This window comes from Cetorhinus maximus, chromosome 17 (assembly GCF_964194155.1).
Source record: "Cetorhinus maximus chromosome 17, sCetMax3.hap1.1, whole genome shotgun sequence".
Taxonomy (NCBI): Eukaryota; Metazoa; Chordata; class Chondrichthyes; order Lamniformes; family Cetorhinidae; genus Cetorhinus; species Cetorhinus maximus.
The window spans coordinates 70,984,366-71,006,638 of record NC_135895.1 but is presented as its reverse complement, the minus strand read 5'-3'; the positions used below and the strand labels follow the sequence as shown (position 1 = coordinate 71,006,638).

The 22,273-nt window shown below is 46.5% G+C and overlaps 1 protein-coding gene across 1 annotated transcript in view; it reads left to right on the top strand.

Annotated features, from left to right (window-relative positions):
* The first annotated feature begins 8,062 nt into the window (after positions 1 to 8,062).
* LOC144692765 (podocin-like) overlaps positions 8,063 to 22,273 on the top strand; it is a 25,596-nt gene continuing 11,385 nt past the window's right edge. Inside the window, exons 1-4 of the mRNA XM_078561845.1 lie at positions 8,063 to 8,495; positions 12,528 to 12,635; positions 17,980 to 18,048; positions 19,008 to 19,090. Of these exons, the coding sequence (XP_078417971.1) occupies positions 8,153 to 8,495; positions 12,528 to 12,635; positions 17,980 to 18,048; positions 19,008 to 19,090 (603 nt within the window). The 5' untranslated portion in view covers positions 8,063 to 8,152. The remainder of the gene's footprint in view (positions 8,496 to 12,527; positions 12,636 to 17,979; positions 18,049 to 19,007; positions 19,091 to 22,273) is intronic.

The following is a 22,273-nucleotide window of genomic DNA, read 5'->3' as shown; positions in this document are numbered from 1 at the left end:
ATACTCATTCACTCTGCCCCAGTGTTAAGAATTCAGTTCCCCACAGCTGACATTAAAAGGTTAGGTCTGTAGATTCCTGGCTTTTCCCTCCCTCCTATCTATAATATGCTAATGAATTAATTATTGTTTTTAATTAATTGAGTAAACACATATTCAATGCATGACACGTTGACAGATAAACTCCCCTTTGCAGAAGTGGCAGTAATCAGAATTTTAAAACTATGTGAACTCATTTTAATGTAGACCACAATGGCTAAATGTAACTAATCTCCAAATCCTTTTTGTGATAAAATAGACAACAACATTCTAAACCAAACTGACAACAAGCAACTTTGGTTTAAAAATTACTCCACAAAAGGCCAGGCCCATTGTACTGTATTGGGCAGGTGGAGTTGTGCCCAAAGTCACAAAATATTCAACATGAAACCTAATTTCAATAGCTTAGCGATGTGTGGGTTTTTTCCTGCTTACAGCGCTACCTTACTTGTGATCCCAAAAGTGTGCTCATAAAATTGGGATCACTAGAAACCCAACACACAAGACCTGGAGGCCATTTTCTGACCAGTAACTATCATCGACAACAACCACAAATTGCATTTATATCGTCCCTCTAACATAGTTGAATGCCCCAACGTGGTTCACAGGAGTTATTACCTAATAAAATTTGGCACCTAACTGCATAGAACATTTTGGGGCCAAAAGCTTGATCAAAGATCTACATGCAATCCAGGAGTTTTGGAAAATTGATCTTCCAAAGAGTGATTTTTAAAATAAAAATGTTTTCTTACCATTTACATTTACTCCTAATGATGTGGAGGTATGAGTTATTAAGGTTTTTTTGTTAATGCTCATCATCAATTAACACACAAGCTGTGATCCTGCCTCTTGCCCAGATCTCATTATGCTCAGTGCTTGGTTTGGGCTTACCAAAAGGTGGGAAACACTTAAGGTGGAATTCTCCCATGGTCCTGTCGGCTGGATCAATGGCAGACGGGGCAGGGGACGAGAATTCGGCAGGAGGTAAAAAAATCGGTTTCACGCTGGCGCGAAATGACAGCAGGATCTACCAATACTGCCCACCATGGTGGATCGCGATTCCCACTGGAAGCCGGCATAAAACCGATTTACATCCCACTAATGGGATGCAGATGAAAGCCTGACCAGAATCTTGCCCACGTGCCTGAATCTCCATGACACCAGGGGGAATACACTCAGGTCCAGAACATATCTGGACCAATGTGGCATGCAAAAGTTGGGACTTACCTTAAGGGCCCTCGTCAGCTCGCGGACATCTGACGAGGAGATGGAGGCCTCCAGTTGCATGGAGCATCACATGCAGCACAGGATGGGTGAAGCTTCATCCACATGGCTCCTCCACAAAACAGCTTCCAGAAGTGGCATCCTCCACGCAGCAACCTCGGTCAGGCATCGGACCTTTTTCCAGGGACTTCACCATGAGTTCAGATCCTTGAGCTGCAGGGTGGGAGGCAGCAGGGCAGCAATGGACTGTTGGGGTTTTGGGGGGGTAGGTTGTTAAAGAAGGCTGGGAGGACTGCAGATGTGATGGGGTGTGGGGGACTCGAGGGGGACATTGGTGTTTGGGGGTGAAGGAAAGGGTTTTACAGGGGTGTAGCGAGGCGGTACAGGGAACGGAGGGGGAGGTTGGTTAAGGGCCATTTTGGTTGCCAGGCAGTGGGGAGCGAAATGTCCAGGTGTGTGAAGGGTCGCCGGGGGTGTGGTGAAATGTCCAGGTGTATGAAGGGTCAGGGATGGTGGGGGGAAATGTCTAGCTGTATGAAGTGGGGGGAATGTCCAGGTGAAGGGGCTCACAGGGCAGTGTCGGTGGAGTAAACTTCTGACTCCTGGGGAGCGAACTCAGGGTGGACATGGTAAGAGGGAATGGTCAAAGTTACAGGAGGCAGAGGGAGCCAGTAGGGTGGGAGGGTGAGGATGCAATGGTGTCACGTGAAGTGGCAGTGATGGTTGTTTGTGGGGACTTGGATGTAGATGCAGACTCAGAGGATGGACAGGAGGAGGTTGGGAAGGTCAATGTGTATGAGGGTGGGGTTTTCAGGTAGGAAGGGAACGTGAACATTCTCTTGGACATTCTCAAAGGAAAAGGGGCCAGGTTGGAGGGTAAGAGTGGGGAGGTCGAAAGTACTGCCGGCAGGGTCATTAGTGATGAGATAGAGGGTGTGAGTGACTGGGGGAGAGGAAAGGGTGCCGGAGCGAAGAAAAAAGCTAACAACCACCATGCTGGTCAAATTGAAAGTAAGCAGAGCCTTGTGTTGGATGGGACAAGATGGGTTTGTGGGTGGGCAGGGATGCAGGTCATCACAGCTGGACAACTGAAAGCAAACCCCAGCAGGCAGTATTGACAATGCGAGGGACCAGTGATCCAGTGATATGAGTTTGACGGATGAAGGCTCAGCGTGCATGGGAGAGTGCTTGTACATGGCTCACAAAGGCCCTGTCACACACCCTTCTCACAGTAGACACTCAGCAGATCGGGTGGGCGTGGGAAAGGTCTTTGTGGGGGTGGGGAGGTGCATTCACTAAGCCTTAGGAACCACGCTGGAAAAAGACAGTAGACATGAAAGCAGTGAAAGTAATTATATTTGCAGAGGTTAGAATTGTGACAATGATTTGTTCACCTATGCATCAAGTTGTGATCAAAAATTCTTTATTTTTCGTGGCCTACTACTTCATCTAGGCGCTCCCCAACATCCACAGCAGGGGTGGAGGTAGCCTGTTGACTAGTTTTCCTCTTGCCTTTAATGACTTCGACAGCCATCCTCTGGGGAACTGAGGCCTGGAGGGCCCAGGCTTCCTTTGGCAGTCCTCCTGTGGGCCAGCTGCTCCTTCTGTAGTCACAGAGGATGAGGCCGAAGGGGTCACAGGCAAAGGGGATTCAGAAGGTCCTGACAACCTCTAAGATTCCTGAGTGGATGACCCCAGGGTGTCCAGCTGCCACTCCTCCTCCCTTAGGGTGCCTGAAGGCCCTAGACTGACACCTTGAAGGGAAGGAGTACTTGGAGGGAGGTCAAGCTGCCCTGTCCCCCCTTCGCGTGCCAACTGCAGCAGCTCCCCATGGCTACCATGGTGGAGTACATATTTGCATGCATTGTCAGGATCTGCTGGACTAGGATCTCCATAGAGCCTGCCAACCTCCCCGTGGAGACCTTGATGCACGTACAGGTCGGCACCACTTCATCAGAAAGCAGGCGGACGCACTCCCCTGACTTGCATGGCACTCTGTTGAGGGCCTCTAACACCTCTCCTGATGTTCTCCTGCCTCTTGTTGACTCTCCATCTTTAGTTGGGAGGCTGATTCCAAAGGCCCGCCATTGGACTTGGACCTCGCAGATTTCCTTCCCCCCAGCAGTCCTCCAAGTGCCGATGAGCTCAGCTGACCCTGCCTCCTCCTACTGCGGACATGTGTCCATGCAATGACCACCAGATTGTGAGATCCTTCCTAAGTTAGAACTAATACCGAGGTGTGTGTGTCTGTGCTGTGGAGGGTGCAGGTGTCTGCTGTGACACTTCCACAGGTGTACATCTCTCTTCTTCCCTCCTCTGGGCTAAGCCTGACAGGGAATCTTCATCCTCGGACCTTGGCCTCTTCCTTGTGGCACCTATAAGTGAGGGAGGAGAGAGCAAGACAGCATGAGCTGCCTCCAACCTGGAGCCACATTTGGCCTTCGGGTTTCTGTACCATGGGTGGATCCTTACTGGATGGACGCCCAAGTCCAAGCTCCGCAGCCGCCAACTGCCCGGTCCTGCTCCATGCCTGCCAGCTGAGCTGCCTTCTCCTCAAACCCTGTGAGGCGCCTCAGATGTGGACGCTCCCCTCCCGTCTTCTCTCATTCCCTACAGTTGTGCCTCATCTTCCCCTACTCAAAGACAACAGAAAAAATGTTTGAAAGGTGTTGTATGTTGCATACATTTGTACATTACATTTCGATGTTCAATTCTCAGTCTTGCACTCTTAAGGTAGCCACTGTTGTGTGGCTTGGCATTAGTATGTTGCAAGTTGATCTAAAGGGCTGTGGGCCAGCTACCTCCAGAGCGCTGAGCCCAACCACATGCAAGGAGAAGGCTCAGACAAGTATCTGATTTGTTGGGCTTGCTGGTACCCTCTGCGCCAGAGCTCATTCCCCCTATGCCCACCACCCCACACCCCACCTTCCATACAGCATTGATCTCTCCATATGGAAGGGTAAAGGAGGCACAGAACAGATGCACTGTAGTGGGGCTCTGAGGCATGACTATGCCACTGCCTGAGACCCATGTACCCTTACATCTTGGTCTCGTTGTGGTTGGTGCGAGCAGCTGAAGCTTTACTTACACTGGCAGAGCAAATGAGGTCATTCATCCTTTTGCGGCATTGTATTACTGACCTCCTCTGGACAGCCAGGGCATTGATGGCATCGACCACCTGTGCCAATGCAAGGTTGGTTTCCCTGCTGGGCCTCCTCCTCCCATCAGCCAGGTAAAGTATGTTCTTCCGGACCTCGACATGGCCCAGGAGGACACGCAGGGGATCGTCACTGAGCTTCAGCACTGGACCTTCACCTCCCCTTACAGACATCTCCGTGGTTCATTTTGACAGTGAGAATGTTCAAGCCTTTTAAATATGGTGCCCAAATATGACAGTGGGGCGCACACCATCCAGCCCGCCTGCCACGCAAGATGTCGGGAAACCCCTAGCTGCATAATTAATGATGCTGGGGCTGGAAGATACTGGGGGATTTCATGTCGGCTTGCGCAACAGGAAGTACTCTCCGTCTCCGTCCCCGCCACGGGACCTTGTCCCGGATGGGAGAATTCCGCCCTTAGTGTTTCATAGTGCCACAGATTTTCTCATCAATTAAGTAATTTACTCACAACAGTGGGATATCCTATTTATTCCTCAGATCATAAACTTGGAGTAAAAAGAATGCTTTGAAAAGATTTGCATTGTCGTTTACAAGAACAGGGGTGCAGGAACCAGGAGGTAATATCAAGAAGAAGAAAACAAAGACACACAGAGAATTGGGAAAGACAGACGGCACTAGAGTATGAAATAGTAAGGTTTTGGGTGGGGTCAGAGTGAGAGGCATTTGATAAAATGCCACATAACAGGCTTGTCTGCAAAGTTAGAGCCCATGGAATAAAATGGGCTGTAGCATTATGGATACAAAATTGGCTGTGTGACAGGAAACAGAGTACTGGTAAATGGTTGTTTCTCGGACAGGAAGAAGGTATATAGTGGGATTCCCCAAGGGTCAGTGTGAGGACCTTACTCTTTCTGATATCTGTTAATGACTAAGACTTGAGTGTTCAGGGCACAATTTCAAAATTTACTGATGACAAATTTACTGATGGCTTTCCAAAGAAAATAGGACATCTGATGAGAAATTAATTGCAGGGTTGCAGGAAAAAGGCGGGAGAGTAGAATTAGGTGAGTTGCTCTTATGGACAGCTGGCATAGACCCGATGGGCTGAATTGCCTCCTTCTATGCTGAAACAACTTTAGATTCTAACTCCACGTTCTGACCTTTATACTGATTTCCAGAACATCGACAACCAGCTTGTTAATCCAACATCTCTTGTAGGCAGCGCTGAGCTGAATACATAAAATTTCGCATGCCCCTTTTGTGAGATCCCTATGCTAGACCCAAAAAAAGACTAACAGTTAATTCACAGTGTCAGTGGCTCAGTGGAAGCACTTGTGCAGTGTCAGGAAGATTTTGGTTCAAATCCCACTCCTGTACACTGCTGAAGGAGTGCTTCACTGTCTGAGATGCCATCATTTGGAAATGTTAATCAATACCCCATTTATCCTCTCAGGTGGATGTAAAATATCTACTGACACTATTTTGAAGAGCAGTGGAGTTCTCCCGTGTGTCAAGACCAACATTTATCAATATTACCATTACTAAAATCAATCATCATCTCACTGTCATTTGTGAGTTTTTGTCATACGCTAAATTGCCTGCCGTCTTTCCTACATCAAGTACACTTCAAAAACAAGTACTTAACTGGTTGTAAAGCACTTTGGGACATCTTAGGTTGTGAAAGGCCCTATATAAATGCAAGTCTTTCTTGTTTCTTTCTCAATATGTAAGAAGCTGACCCTAAAAGTCCGGCACAACCAGCACACAAATCGTTGCTAATGATGCACTGCCTGACTAACATGATTGGAGTGTAAATTAGATCAATAAATCTAGCCAATGCACCTCCTAGCAAGAGACATTAGATAACAACCTAGTTAGGAACAGGAGCACAAACTGATTTTTCCATCCCTCACCCAGGACCGCTGAAACCAATTATAGTGTTTACATTTACTATCTTTAAGATTCAACACAGCTTGCAATTATATAATTGTTGTTGGCATCATCCCATCTATGAGAGATGATAGACATGCAGCAAACAATCCATTTAGGTAGGGGGTCTTCATTTAGCACACCTTTGCTGATAAACATACAAACATACAAATTAGGAGAAGGACTAGGCTATTCAGCCCCTCAAGCCTGCTCCATCATTCAATAAAATCATGGCTGAGCTGATTGTGGCCTCAACTCCACTTTCCTTTCTACCCCCTATACCCTAGGACACCCTTGTCAATCAAGAATCTATCATTCAGCCTTAAAAATATTCAATAACCCTGCCTCCACCGCTCTCTGAGGAAAAGAGTTCCACAGACTCATGACCTTCAGAAGAAAATATTTCTTCTCATCTCAGTCTTAAATTCTTAAATTTTCTTTTAAACTGTGCGCCCAAGTTCTCGTCTCACTGTGAAGGCCAATCCTTGTGAGGCAGGTTCTGTCGCACATGAAGCTGCCACATGATGTTGTGGGATGTTATTTTTGGCATTGGCACTTTTTGCCAAGCTGTTGTAGCCATTGGTCATGGTAGTAGTGCATGCCAATCCTCAGGAGGTGTTGCCATTTCCATCTTTCACCAGCTAATGATACCCTGCAATAGTCGATATTTAGGGCCTTCATGTCACACTTCCAAGCACTCTTGAAGCGGAGCCTTGGGCAACCCGCTGGTCGACTGGCTCCAGCTACCTCAACATACAGAAGGTTCTTGGGTATGTGACCATCTTCCATCCTACAGATGTGACCAATCCACTGAAGCCACCTCTGTTTAATTAGTGCCAACACACTCGGAAGTCTCTTCCGTGCCTGTAACTTGTTGTCCCTGACTTAAGCATCAAGAAAACCGGGGTCATGGGGCAAGATGTTGCATCTCCACCCCTGATCACACTAAATAACACCCCACTGAAATTGGTTAACAAATTTTTTTACCATGGGTGCACGGTGACAGAATTATACAGTGTCCTTAATATAATAAATGCCCGGGGCAATTGGAGAATTTCTGTGGTAGAAATGGATGTTGAGCAGTATTAGAAGATAAAAATAGATGAAGTCACTGAAGGCAACGTTAAAGAGATAATTCTTAGGAAGTTTTTGAAGGTGGAGAGATAGCAAGGCAGAATATTTTAGGTAGAGAGTTTCAAATTATAGTGCCCAGATAATTGAACACTGTGCCATAAATCATGGAACAGAGGCAATAAAAGTTACAGTTCATAATTAAAAGAGCACTGGGCACACACAAGCTCAGCAGATATCAAGCATTAAAGTTGGCATCTTTTGGTGTACACAAGATTGTACCTTCATCCAGCAAGCCATCTGAAAGACATTGAGTGGCTTTAAAGAATAAAACATAGGCTCAAAGCTATACCCAAAAGGCCCTAATACATATGCATTGTGACATTACTTGGCAATCTGGTTAAATATATCCTCTTATATAGTTCATGTATATATCGGTCCATCTACACTCAGGTTTATGTACAATTTAGTAACAAAGCCCAACTATCCATGATTATTTTGGTCATCCAGCAGTGTAGCAATGGAGGCCCACTATCTCAGAAGGTTGACTTTAATTAAATCTAAGGAGGCAGTCACTCCCTTTCACATCAGTAAACTATTTAGAAAAACACTAACCTGGGCTTTTAGTTAATCAATTATGACTTGGCATTTTACCAGTCCAGGGAGGAGAGTCCGAAGTGCCTGCGAAAATGCGCAGATTCTAAGTATAAATAGCAAGGACAGCTTTAATTTGCACAGAGGGTAAGCTTTCATCCAGTGGATCATTAAGAACAATGGAAAAGAACTCAAGGGCTTCAGGACGTTCCTCAAAGAATTCACAAAAGAGACAAAGCTATTTTTCCACTGGGGAAAAGGGTGTACAAAACAAAGATAAGAAAAGCAACAGGAGGAACTTAGGTATGAACAAGGGAAAAACAACCCAAATGAAAAACCCAGTAACAGAGGACTCAAAGAGGAAGACAAAGAGAAAGGAAAAGATACCACTAGAAAACTCTCTCAGTGCTGATAGTAAGGCGACAAGCTCCACCATAGTGGACGTGGACAATGTAGTGAACTCAGATGAGAATGAGAGTGAGGAATGCATTGCCTTGAATGAAATTGAAACATTAGAGGAAGGTAAGAGTTGGTTGCAGTGTGGGGAGGAGGGGGGTGGTGTGGAAGAGAGTATAAACTGCACTTTAAAAATACTAAAAAAAATTATTGTGTTGGAATCAAATTCTTTTGTATCTTTCCATTTACCAAATAAAAGAGGCTTGCCCTTTTCAGTCCTTTTCACTAAGAGTCCACAAGGCTCTTGTACCAAATTGAAATCAAGAATGGTTAACTAATGCAAGTATTAAATGGAGTTATGTTCAAATGGTGCAACTCTGCAGCCTTCAAAGATCCACCATTTTTGGTATCATTCAACTGATGAAAAGGGCACCTTCGGGTAAAAAGTCATTTTTTTTAATCATTAGCTGACTGCCCTTCTTAATGCCCATTAGCCTGGTTCATAAAATTTGATTATTTAAATTTAATTGTACTCTTTTTGGCCTTCTAGGAGAGGGTGGCCTGTTCCAAAGTCTGCAGGAAAAAACATAAATATATGAATATGTACAATGATTTCCTGTTATATGTATGAAGACTTAATTTTTTCTTTTTTCCTTTAGGTGAAGAAATGATGTAAGGATATAGGTCAAGTTCTGACTCAGATTTTTCCAGACTGGTATATTCATAGATTAATGAGGTACAGAAAGAGACCATTTGGGTCATCTTGCTTGAGCTGCCTCTTTAAAAGAGCTATCCAATTAGTCCCATTCCCTGCCTTTACTGTGCAACTTCTACCCTTTCAGGTATTTATCCAATTTCCTTCAGGACTGCACTGAAAATCCTCACTTGTTTTCCAGTTGCCCAGTGGAACAATGAAGCAACTATGCTCCCATTCTATCAGCTGATGGGTGCATTATTGTCCTATTAATGATATGATTACAGGTCAACTGAGGAACTTTTAAAAGCTAAGGATGCTATAACTCCTGCACATGCATCTGTGGAATTGACTCAAAATATTAGGCCACAATGGTGGTCATGGTATAGTGCTAGCAATATTTCACATTGGGCAGAATATTGGAATATTGCTGTCGGCATAGCGGGGGCGGGCCCAACATGCTAACGCGTAAAATGACGCACGATGACATCGGGCATGCGTCCCGACATCATCTCACGTCATTTCGATATTTCGTTTGGCGGGTGCGCACCAGAGGTGGCTGTGCACACACCGAGCTGTCAACGGCCTATTAAGGCCATTAAAAAAGCAATTAAAGTTGTTAGCAACGCTGCCCATCCAACCTTAAGGTTGGTGGGCGGCAGAGAGCCCAAGCTGCCTTCGTGTTTTTCAGGAAATCTCATCTACGTGCGGGATGAAGTTTCCTGAAGCTTGTATAAAATAAATAAATAAATTTTCTTGACTTCATAAACATGTCTCAGCTCATATGACACGGTCACATGAGGGGACATGTTTAAATAATTTTTTACTTCATTATTTAAAATCCGTGCCTCACGGAGATTGCTGCACTGTTTTGCGCACATGCGCGAAAAAGCGCAAGCCCTGGCTCTCCCTCCTCCCCCCCGCCTGCACAGGTAGCACTGAGCGCTACCGGTCGCGCGTTACGCTGGGCAGGCCTTAATTGGCTCCCCTGCATAAAATGGCGGCGCGCAGCCAATCACGGGAGGCGATCAGCTCCGCGTCCGCCCCCACCTGCTCCCGCCCAGCCCACCTGACATAGGTAAGATTCTACCCATTATGTTTCAGGCTTTTAATAGATGAAAGTGCTTAAAATTGTAATAGCTCCCCTGTCGAACATCCTTCCCATTAAATTATGATTACTTTCAGCAAAAAGTTGTTAGAGATTTTTATTTTTTGTCTTCACCTAAGGTTCTACTTACAGTAAAGAGCACATATTTTGCCACTGGAACTATAAATCCTATTTACACTTTTGAAAGGATACAATGAGCAGTTGGAAGGTTGATAATTGATCTTTTGCCCACTTTCAGTCCTACAACATTTTTTCCCATTCCTCATTTATTTCTTCTTCAGAGCTCCGAAGAGTCACACGGACTTGAAGCATTAACTCTGTTTCTCTCTCCACAGATGTTGCCAGTCCTGCTGAGTTTTTCCAGAATTTCCTGTTTTTATTTCAGATTTCCAGCATCCACGGTGCTTTGCTTTCGATATTATTATAATGCTGCACAAGCTAACATGCCATTGCCTTCTTAATTGCTTACAGTGTGCTACTTTTATATTCCATTCCAGGGTTTCCAGGAAAGATGGGTATGGGTTTAGGAGGCAGCAACATATCCAAGAACTTTGGGGAGGGCAGGGAAATGGGGCAGTAGTTTGTAAGGATGAAGAGGTCAATATTCTAGATCTGTTCAAAATATGGGCCAGGATTTTTAGGATGGTGGCCCTTCCTGCCATCTGAAGAGTGGTGAACGCATCTCTACCAATATTGGCTGCACCACAGCCATTTAATGATCCAACGAGCATTAATTGAATGGGATGGGACTTCTGCCCCACACTCAGGAGGAATTCCCAGCTCAGAGAGACAGTCCAATTGGGTGTGGCGTGCTGCTGGAGAGTCCAGGGGGAGGGAGATGCACCCGCATGGGCCAAACTTTGCAGGCGGGCGCCCGATGTTGAAAAGAGATGACCCCTTGCCGACCGAGGCCTAAGCAGGGTCACTTTTCAGGCATTCCCCTATCCATGAACTCCTTCAGCCAGCCTGAAAATTGAGGCTGAATGAGAAATGGACCTTAAGTGGTCATTAATTGGCCACTTTAAGGCCTCAATTAGAGCAAGTGGAGGGGGGGTGGAATCCGGAATAGGCCTCTCCCATCCCACCAGTAAAATTGCAGAGCGATTGGAACAGGAGGGAGCCCAATGGGAAGGCCATCCGAGAATTTTTAAGCCCTCCCCCACCACCACACCTGCAAACCCCACCAGCGGTAGAATGTAAAATTCTGCCTATGATATTGTATGTAATGCCAACTTCTTGGAATCAATATTAAATTACTTTTCAGCTGAGGCACACTGCTATCTGTCATTTTGACTGGCTCCTATGCAACCACAGGTATCTACTAATGTTCTTGTTTATGGCACCAATGATCATAATGCACAAAATCCAGTGCAGTACCCTGTAATGTGAGAAAGAAACTAATGTTTGGCAGCAAAGACTACTGTCAAAATAATATTCTGAAACTTGGACAGCTTAGGGAGGTAGCATGGTGCAGTTTGTACCACAACAAGTTATTCAATATATTTGTGTTGTGAAATTCATTATGCAATATGGTAATCCAAAGATGTGTGTGATTGTCAAGGAAACTGAGTTGGATGTCAGATGAGAAACGGAATTAAAAAATGATAAAGAGATCCTGCCTTTAAATTCAGATTTCTCCCCATGCCCCACCCAGTGAATATGCTCGCCCCACCAATGGGGCCAATATTCCTGTAAAGTTTAATGAACACAACTACAAATCGCAAATAGACTGCAATTAATATTACCTTTACCAATATATTCAGCTGGAAAAAGAAGCAATTATCTCTTTTGCTGTTCAGAAAAATATTTTGCCAGATAGAAACATGGCAAGATTTATCTCCAATGACTGTGGGTTAGATGGAGCAACTGTGAGCCGCACATATAGAAAACTCCCTTATTCGATCATGTGCTCAGTTAATTCATCTCAATTGGGACAGCAGTGATTGTGCTACATATGGGCTCTGGCCCAGTCTAGGGAAAATCAACATGAGTTCCAATCATTTCAGTATCCAGACATCCTAATTGAAATTGCAAGTATAGGACTTTAAGCGAAAGATCTGATTTGGCTCTATTGTGATACTTCTCAATGTGAGATGCCTTCTAACTGAGTGAGTCGGCTTACATATGAAATGATACCTCAGTAATGCAATGGAATACTACTAATACCCAAAGAACTGTATACCAACAAGAGTTATAAAAGGAGAGAACAAATTGAGAGAAAAAAGGACAAGTAGTGCATGACAGGAAACCTGGCATATAGCTCTTGGATGCTGTTTAAACTGGGTATAGTTTTGCTTTGTTAAAAACAGACTGGAGTGAAAATAATCTGGTATGCCTGTCTGCTCTTTTTAATCAGATATCAAGCACCGGAGACCAGGGATCTGCGAGTGTATTCTCACATTCCTTACTTTGTTGCTGATTCTTGTCTCATTCCCAGTTTCTGTCTGGTTCTGTGTTAAGGCAAGTATATTGCTATCAAAAGATTGCAAACTGCATTTTTTGGAACATTGGTTCAGTGGGAATGAGGTATTTCTAGTGCAGCCCATGAAGCCCCTCTATGCGGTCTCCAGAGCCGGTTTTCAAAATGCCAGTTAAACAGGTAAGTTCTGCATGGCGTTGCTCCTCCAATTACAGGCCATTTCTCTCACTAGTCTGCCTAACTACAGCAAATGTGGGAGAGAAGCAATCTGTGATTGGACGAGCAATGAACACCAGTGGCAGTGAGTTCAATGCGTGGGCAGCCAAGGGCAGGGAAGCTAAGGAGCAGGGTCTGGGGAGCCTAGGACCGGGGCCCAGGGAACTGAGGCTGGGGAGCCGAGGAGCAGGAGCTGGGGAGCTGAGGGCTGGGGAGCTAAGGAGCAGGAGCTGGGCAGCCAAGGGCAGGGGAGCTAAGGAGCAGGGCCTGGGGAGCTGAGGAGTGGGACCCAGTGAGTTGAAAGCCATGAAGCAGAGGAGTGGGTCACAGGGAGCCAAGGGCCTGGAGGAGGCCCAGAGAGCCAAGGAGTGGGCCCAGGGAGCCGAGGGCCTGGGAGCCGAGGAGTGGGATGCTGAGAGCCGAGGGTCAGGGAGACCAAGGAATGGGGCCTGGGGGGCCGGGGAGCAGGGCCTGGGGAGCTGAGGGCCGGGAAGCAGGGCCCTGGCATCCAGAGCAGCGCCCTGGAGGGCCAGAGCAGAGCCCAAGGCAAGGGGAGCGGGGCCCACTGGCGTCTGAGTAAGTGACTGGAGAGTGTGAGAGAGAGAGAGTTTGGGGGGTTGGAGAGAGAGAGAGTGTGGGAGGGGGATAGAGAGTATTGGGGGTAAGAGAGTGTGAGAGGAGGGTAGAGAGTGCGAGAGGAGAGTAGAGAGTGCGAGAGGAGGATAGAGAATGTGAGAGGAGGGTAGAGAGTGTGAGAGGAGAGTAGAGAGTGTGAGAGGAGAGTAGAGAGTGTGAGAGGAGGGTAGAGAGTGTGAGAGGAGAGTAGAGAGTGTGAGAGGAGGGGAGAGAGTGTGAGAGGAGAGTAGAGAGTGTGAGAGGAGGGTAGAGAGTGTGAGAGGAGAGTAGAGAGTGTGAGAGGAGGGTAGGGAGTGTGAGAGGAGGGTAGGGAGTGTGAGAGGAGAGTAGAGAGTGTGAGAGGAGAGTAGAGAGTGTGAGAGGAGAGTAGAGAGTGTGAGAGGAGAGTAGAGAGTGTGAGAGGAGAGTAGAGAATGTGAGAGGAGGGTAGAGAGTGCGAGAGGAGGGTAGAGAGTGCGAGAGGAGGGTAGAGAATGTGAGAGGAGGGTAGAGAGTGCGAGAGGAGAGTAGAGAGTGCGAGAGGAGGATAGAGAATGTGAGAGGAGGGTAGAGAGTGTGAGAGGAGAGTAGAGAGTGTGAGAGGAGAGTAGAGAGTGTGAGAGGAGAGTAGAGAGTGTGAGAGGAGAGTAGAGAGTGTGAGAGGAGGGGAGAGAGTGTGAGAGGAGGGTAGAGAGTGTGAGAGGAGGGTAGAGAATGTGAGAGGAGAGTAGAGAGTGTGAGAGGAGAGTAGAGAGTGTGAGAGGAGAGTAGAGAGTGTGAGAGGAGAGTAGAGAATGTGAGAGGAGGGTAGAGAGTGCGAGAGGAGGGTAGGGAATGTGAGAGGAAGGTAGAGAGTGTGAGAGGAGAGTAGAGAGTGCGAGAGGAGGATAGAGAATGTGAGAGGAGGGTAGAGAGTGTGAGAGGAGAGTAGAGAGTGTGAGAGGAGGGGAGAGAGTGTGAGAGGAGAGTAGAGAGTGTGAGAGGAGGGGAGAGAGTGTGAGAGGAGAGTAGAGAGTGTGAGAGGGGGTAGAGAGTGTGAAAGGGGGTATAGGGTATGGGGGGGTGGGAGAGAGTGTGAGAGGGGGGACAGTGTGAGAGGGTAGAGAGTTTGAGGGGGATAGAGTGTGAGGGGGAGTGAGAGAGTAGAGAGTATGAAGAGGTAGGGAGTTTGAAGGGTGTAGAGAGTGTGAAGGAGGTACAGGATGTGAGGGGGTGAGAGCGTGAGGGGGTGAGAGTGTGAGGGGGAGAGTGTGAGGGGTTAGAGAGTGTGAGAAGGGTAGACCATGTGAGGGGGCAGAGAGTGTAAGGGGGGAGAGAGTGTAAGGGGGGAGAGAGTGTGAGGGCGGTGTGGGTGTGAGGGGGTGAGAGTGTGAGGGAGAGAGTGTGAGGAGGGCAAGAGTCTGAGGAAAGGGTGAGATAGTGTGAGGAGGTAGAGAGTATGAAGGGGTAGAGAGTGATACGTGTACAGAGTGTGAGGGGAGGAGAGAGTGTGAGGGGATGAGACTGAGGGGAGTGAGACTGTGAGGGGGAGACTGTGAGGGAGTGAATGTGAGGGGGTAAGAGTGTGAGGTGAGGGAGTGTGTGGGGTTGGAGAATATGAAGGGGTAAGGAGTGTGAAGGGTTGTAGAGAGAGTGAAGGGGGTACAGGGTGTGAGGGGAGGAGAGAGTGTGCAAGGGGTTAGAGAGTGTGAGAAGAGTAGAGCATGTGGTGGGGGTAGGAGCATGAGGGGAGAGAGTGTGAGGGCGGTGAAAGTGTGAGGGGGTAGAGAGTATGAAGGGGTAGAATATGTGAGGGGTGTAGAGAGTGTGAAGCGGGTACAGGGTGTGAGGGGGGTGAGAGTGCGAGGGGAGAGAGTGTGAGGGGGTAAGAGTGTGAGGGGAGGGTGAGATAGTGTGTGGGGGTAGACAGTATGAAGGGGTTGGGAGTTTGAAAGGTGTAGAGAGTGCGAAGGGGTACAGAGTATGAGGGGAGGAGAGAGCATGAGGGGGTGGGGAAGTGTGAGTGGGTGAGGGTGTAGGGGTGAGGGTGTGTGAGGGGGTGAGAGTGTGAGAAGGGTAGAGCATGTGAGGGGGGTAGAGAGTATGGGGGAGAGAGAGTGTGAGGGACTGAGAGTGTGAGAGGAGGGTAGGGAGTGTGAAGGGGGTACAAGGTATGATGGGGGAGAGAATGTGAGGGGGGCGAGAGTCTGAGGAGAAGGTGAGATAGTGTGAGGGGGTAGAGACTATGAGGGGGTAGGGAGTGTGAGAGATGTAGAGAGTGTGAAGCAGGTACAGGGTGTGAGGGGAGGAGAGAGCGTGAGGGGTGAGAGCGTGAGGAGGTGAGAGTATGAGGGAGTGAGAGCGTGAAGGAGTGAGAGTGTGAGGGGGAGTGTGAGGGGGTAGAGAGTATGAAGGGATAGAGAATGTGAGAGGTGTAGAGAGTGTGAAGCAGGTACAGGGTGTGAGGGGAGAACAGTGTGTGAGAGGGTGACACTGTGAGGGGTGGGTGAGATAGTATGAGGGGATAGAGAGTTTGAAGGGGTAGGGAGTGTGAAGGGTGTTGAGAATGTGAAGGGGGTACAGGATGTGAGGGGAGGAGAGAGTGTGAGCAGGTGAGAGTGTGAGGGGTTAGAGAATGTGAGAAGGGTAGAGCATGTGAGGGAGGTAGAGAGTGTGAGGGCTGTGAAGTGTGAGGAGGTAAGGGAGTGTGAGGGGGTGAGGAAGTGCGTGGGTGAGAGGGTGTGAGGGTGAGAGAGTGGGAGAGAATGTGATGGGGGAGAGAGTGAGGGGGAGAGAGTGTGGGGGGGAGAGTGTGAGCGGGGTGAGAGAGGGGAGTATGTGTGAAGGGAGTGTGTGTGGGGGGACAGAGTGTGACCATGAGCCTGGCTTATTCCCAGTATCAGGGTTCTCATTCACCCTCACCCACACACACCATCATGCACACTCATTCGGTCTCACAGTGGGTGAGGGTGAGTGAGTGTGTACCCTGAAACTGGGAGTGAGCCAGGCACACAAACACACTCACTCGATTACACTCGAATACTCATCTTTATTTATTACTCATTGTTTTTTTTTGCTCTGTAAGTTTTCTTTTCATACCTCAGTTTTTTTTTAAATTCATATTTAATGTTGTGCCAAACTTTATTTTTCCAAAATTAGCTCATCAGCCCCTGGAGAGCGCAATGTTTTGAAATGTGGCCCTCCATACGAATAGGTTGGACAAAACCTGCTCTAGTGCTTAAATACTTGACCTCAATTAACAGGTCATGTGTTTAAGTCTAGATGACCATCACCTGGGTTGGGTGCATTCAGTATTTCTTATCAGTATGTCACATTATGACAGGCTACACATAAAAAAAAACATTAGAATCTGAAAGAAAACAAAATTAACATAAAAGCAAAAAAAATTAGAACCGTACAGCAAGGCAGTCAGTTTTTAAAAGTACGTTTTGAGTAAATCATGTGGAAATTTTGTCATTTGCAGGCTGGATTATATGGCAGTAACTAAGGACAGAATTGTCCCAGGATTGCACTGAGTTCGGTAGCGGGCAAGGAAAACAACGTTTTACCCGTCGACCGCAATGGCAGATTTTCGCACTGTATTGTCCCCTTCCTGGCGCGTTCCACCTCATTTAACAATGCGTTCACGAGAAACAGGTCAGACTGCTGACAGGTGGGCTTGGATTAGTCCCCCATGCCATGATCTCAGCGCTTCCTTGCTTCAGGCGCCATATTTAAAGTGCACCAGGGCGCAGCCTACTTCATGTCTTCAGACCAGGACTGCTACAGGAGACAGATGACGCCAAAAGCAAAGAAGATGGCGGCCCCCAAATTTAGTGACCCCTCTCTCAGGCCACCTGCTGGATGCAGTGGAAGGCCACTGTGATGTCCTCTGCCCATGCTTTGGCCACAGGAGGTCCACCAGAGTCACCTATCTGACCTGGGAGGCAGTGGCAGCGGTGGTCAGTGCCACCGGAGCACAGAGGAGGTCAGCCACCCAGTGCAGTGAGAGGATGAATGCTCTCATTCGTTCCAATGGGGTAAGACAGCCATCTCATCACTCTCAACTCACACACTCACAAACCCATCATGCATCCACAGGGATCTCATACCTCAAGAGTCCACCCAGCATCCAATGCACATGCTCCTCCAGGGTCTAGTAGCTATAGGGCTCCAGCATCTTCTGCTCCTTGGATGTCTGCAATCTGAGCAAGGCCCTAAAGGTGAGTCCCGACTTCTGCACATCACATTTGTCCAGGGCCGGCATGTTTTCCTGCCGGCATAATGATAAATTAGGCATGGGGGTAGGGCCAATCCTGGTCGAGCCTTGCCTTGCATCCCATTACTGGGATGAAAATCGGATTCACACTGGCCTCCAGCAGAGTTCATGTTCTGCTATGCCGGACACCATCGGATGAACCTGCTTAGATTTCACACCGCTTTGAAACCAATTTCTGCCCTTCCCACTGAATTGTCCTCCCTCCCTGACCGCCATGATGCCTGCCGCCAATGGGAACGGATGATTCCGCCCTAATACCCACTAGTGTAATAATCATCCTTTCTTTTGTGGTGCAGATAGTCCAAGAATATGAGCGTGCGGTGATATTCAGACTGGGACGATTGTTACCTGGGAGAGCCAGGGGGCCAGGTAAGTGTCTGTATCCTCGGTGCCATCATGATAGGTTTGGTGGCATATTGCTGCCTATATTGAAACTTCTGTTTCTAAACAAGATGGAGGTTAAGCATTTTATTTGATGATACTGCTTTTCAAAGCAGAAATATCACTCCATGGATTATTAACCAGAGCCTCAGTTTTGGTGCATAAGTATTTTGACTTGTATATTGGCATTTTGGGAGCATCTTTACTACAGTGACAATAGCGCTTCAAGGAAAAGGCTCTCTGCCACTTTCTCAGGGCAACTAGGGATGGACAATAACTTGCAATGACACCACATTCAGAAACAAATACTTAAAGGAAAAACCTGCAAAATGTACTTTTCTCAAATTGGGATTAGATTCAAAGAGTTTAGACTGGATGGGTTCGCATAATTCAATTGGTCCTTAGGATGTAGTATTGTTACATAGTGCATCGAAACTTCCCAATTTTAGGTGTCCACCAGGATGCATTTTGTACCAATTTATACCTGGACATCTAGACTTTAGGAATATTGTTTTAAATTGACTCAGTTCTAGTAGGATTTAGCAAAGATTAGCACCATAGGACAATCAATAGGTGATCCTACTCTAGGGGAGAGCACTCCAGAATTCAGGGAAATGAGGGAGGGCCAGTGTAAAGAAAGCTGTTTCTCAATGACTGACACTCAGTTGAGAAAAAGGGTTGATTCACTGCTCTCTTGCATGCATCATGTGATTGCACTTGAAGGGAGTACAGATTGGATATTTGTTGCTACTATGTATCTTCAACTCACACCTCCTGTGAAGGTGGCAACCTACTTGGAGAGTGGAATCAGTAAACTTATTGTAAGACATCTTAGCAATAGGATTTGGGTTTCTCTTAAAGAAGTGTTACACTACCAATACAAGAGATCAGTGACAAAGGATAAGATTATTATTATATAATTGGTCATTCATTGGTTCTCATTATAGGTCTCTTCTTCTTCATGCCATGTCTGGACACTTACCATAAAGTGGATCTACGTGTCAAAACATTGGAGGTCCCATTTCATGAAGTAAGTATACAAAAGAAAAACACATGTTAAAAATTCGATGAATAAAGCACAGGCCCCAGGAAATGCAAGAGGAGCAAGAGGGCAAGAGGCCCCAGGAGCGAAGTTACTTGTTTCTTTAGCAACATCTGGGACAAACTGTCAGTGGAGGTGGTTCAACATCAAAATTAAGAGGTCTCAAAACGTAAATAGACAAATTCCTGTTGTCTGAAGGATTCATGGTTATTACATTTTATAAATGATATTAAGATTTTTTTTTACCGGGGCGTAAGAGCCTAACAGTTGGAGAGGCCAGATAGGCCAGTAGCTCTTATCTTATCTTCCATGTTATCATGCTCAGGTACTTCTCCAAGAAAATCGCAACGGGATAACTGGAATACTGGTGCATTTAAACAAATGGTATTTAATCAGATTTTCCTGATAAGTTAACATCTATTTACATAAGAGCATGAAATTTCCACTTGCATTCACCCAATTTTACATTAAAGTTCGCTCACTTAATACATCGCAAGCATTTCTGTTGGAAGAAAGTGTAGGGGCAGGAAGCACACTCTGAAGAAGGTGAGAGCTGCATTAAAGTCTTAATAATCTTCTGCTAACAACTTCTTATGATAGATATTCTTTTGGGTGCAGTGTCACTGATAATTCCTGTAAATAGATTTCATGTTCCAGACTATTCAGAATATACCTTCACTGACCAATACCTAATTAAATGAGAGCATGATCAGAGAAACATGTCATTGACGCTTTGGCACATGCATGATGATCCGACAAGTGCTGCCATGTGCATTTCTCTTTTAAATGTTCTTCAGGCTCAGTTCTACACGTATTATTATTCAAATTAGTGTCTGTAAATCATCTTTTTCCCTCCCATAATACTTGGCGGACAATTGTTTTTTGAAACAAAAACAAAAATTGCTGGAAAAACTCAGCAGGTCTGACAGCATCTGTGAAGAGAAAGACGGGGTTAACGTTTTGAGTCCATATAACTCTTTTCAGAACTAAAGAGAAGTGGAAATGTGGTGAAATATATACTGTTTAAGGTGGGGAGGGGTGGGGTGGGACAGGTGGAGCTGGATAGAGGATAGGTGGAGGCAAAGGAGAGATTGCAAAAGATGTCATAAACAAAAGGTCAAAGTGTTGCTGATGGTGATAATACTGAAGGAGGTGCTAATGGGGACATTAAGAGTAGAAAGCAAGATGAGCACGTGATAGATGGCCCTAGTGGGGTGGGGTGGGGGGAGGGGACAGTGTGGGAGAAAAGATGAAAATAGGCTGAAAGGTTTGGATAAAACAATGAATGGAAATAAATTTTAAAAATAATAGAAATAGGTGGGAAAAAATATATATAAAAATTTAAAAATAAATATTTGAAAAAAGGGGATCAAAAAGGGGTAAGGATGGAGGAAAGAGTTCATAGTCTGAAGTTGTTAAACTCAATGTTAAGTCCAGAAGGCTGTAAAGTGCCTAATCAGAAGATGAGGTGCTTTCCTCCTGTTTGCGTTGACCTTCACTGGAACATTGCAGCAGGGCCAAGAATGAACATGTGGGCATGAAAGCAGGGTGGTGTGTTGAAATGGCAAACGGCAGGGAGGTCTGGATCATGCTTGTGGACAGACCGAAGGTGTTCCGCAAAGCGGTCACCCAGTCTGCTGCTTCACTTGAAAGGAGTGTTTGGGCCCTTGGACAGTGCAGAAGTAAAGGGGCAGGTGTTGCACCTTCTGCAATTGCATGGGAAGGTGCCGTGGAAGGGGGTTGAGGTGTTGGGGGATTGGAGGCATGGACCAGGGTGTCCCGGAGGGAATTGTCCCTATGGAATGCCAACAGGGGGGTGAAGGGAAGATGTGTTTGGTGGTGGCATCATGCTGGAGTTGGCGGAAATGGCGGAGAATGATCCTTTAAATGCGGAGGCTGGTGGGGTGATAAGTGAGGACAAGGGGGACCCTGTCGTGGTTCCAGGAGGGAGAGGAAGGTGTAAGGGCGGATGCGCGGGAGATGGGTTGGACACGGTTGAGGGCGCTGTCAACTACCGTGGGTGGGAAACCTCGGTTGAGGAAGAAGGAAGACATGTCAGAAGCACTGTTTTGGAAAGTGGCATCCTCGGAAAATTGTTTTTTGAATTGCGCACACCTGACTCACCAGTTTGGCCATTGCTGAACAAGTTCCCACCTCAACAAATATAGTCTCCAATTCCCTGTTGCCCCAGATCTGTGATGTTTCTTTGCACTTTCCGCTATCATACCACAGAGACATGTACAATTGGTGTGAGCATCCAATCAACCACAGCTAGCAGGTGACATCAGCATCCCTTCAGCCAGTAAGTTAAAGACAGCTGCACTGCAGGCAAATTGAATGCAGGAGAAAGAGCTACATCTCAGGAAAAGAAGAATTGTATGCAGTCTATGAGGCAAATATTGGTCACTTGTGTGAAACAACATGAGTTAGCTAAACAGCAGATATTTTGGAACAACTTGTTGCTTGTTATTCCTGGAAATGGCCTCACTGAAAACTTCCCTTCATATTCTTTCCTTCAATTTTCATTCTTTTGAAAAATTTGGCAGATTATTAGCTGCAATATCAGTGGTTCCCCAGAAACATGATGTACCTTAGGCATACCTTTCCAATTATATTGAGATAAAAAAAATCCACAATAAAAACTGAAAATATGCAAACGCACAGCAGGTGATTCAATCAGCAATTCAAGAGCAATCAGCAAGCTATTTAATATGTATTATCATAACAGTACGCAAATTCCACCAGACATACAAACATGAATACATCCAGAAGATGCCACTGGATATTAACAATGAGTGAGAACCCCAATTTCCCTGTCATCACACATCCACAGGGATCTCATACTTCAAGGGGCAATACTACTGACTCTCACATACACCCTGACATCGCAATCAGGCTCATATCCTCTCAAGCTCGCGTCCTCATCCTGTCTGTGGCTCTGTTCATCGCACAAACATTCCATGCAGTGCCATGTGTCCTGCTCACACTCTCTTTCATGCAGGAGAGGCTGACTAACAACAGCAGGGAGAGGTCCCAGATTGGGGGTGGAGTGGCCCACATTAGGCCCCTCACTCACTTGAAGGAGCATGCCATCGCGCTGACTGGTGAGGACATGGATCCTGCCTGTGGTGAAGGTGAGGTCGGTGGCAGACACTCACATGAGGATCCTGC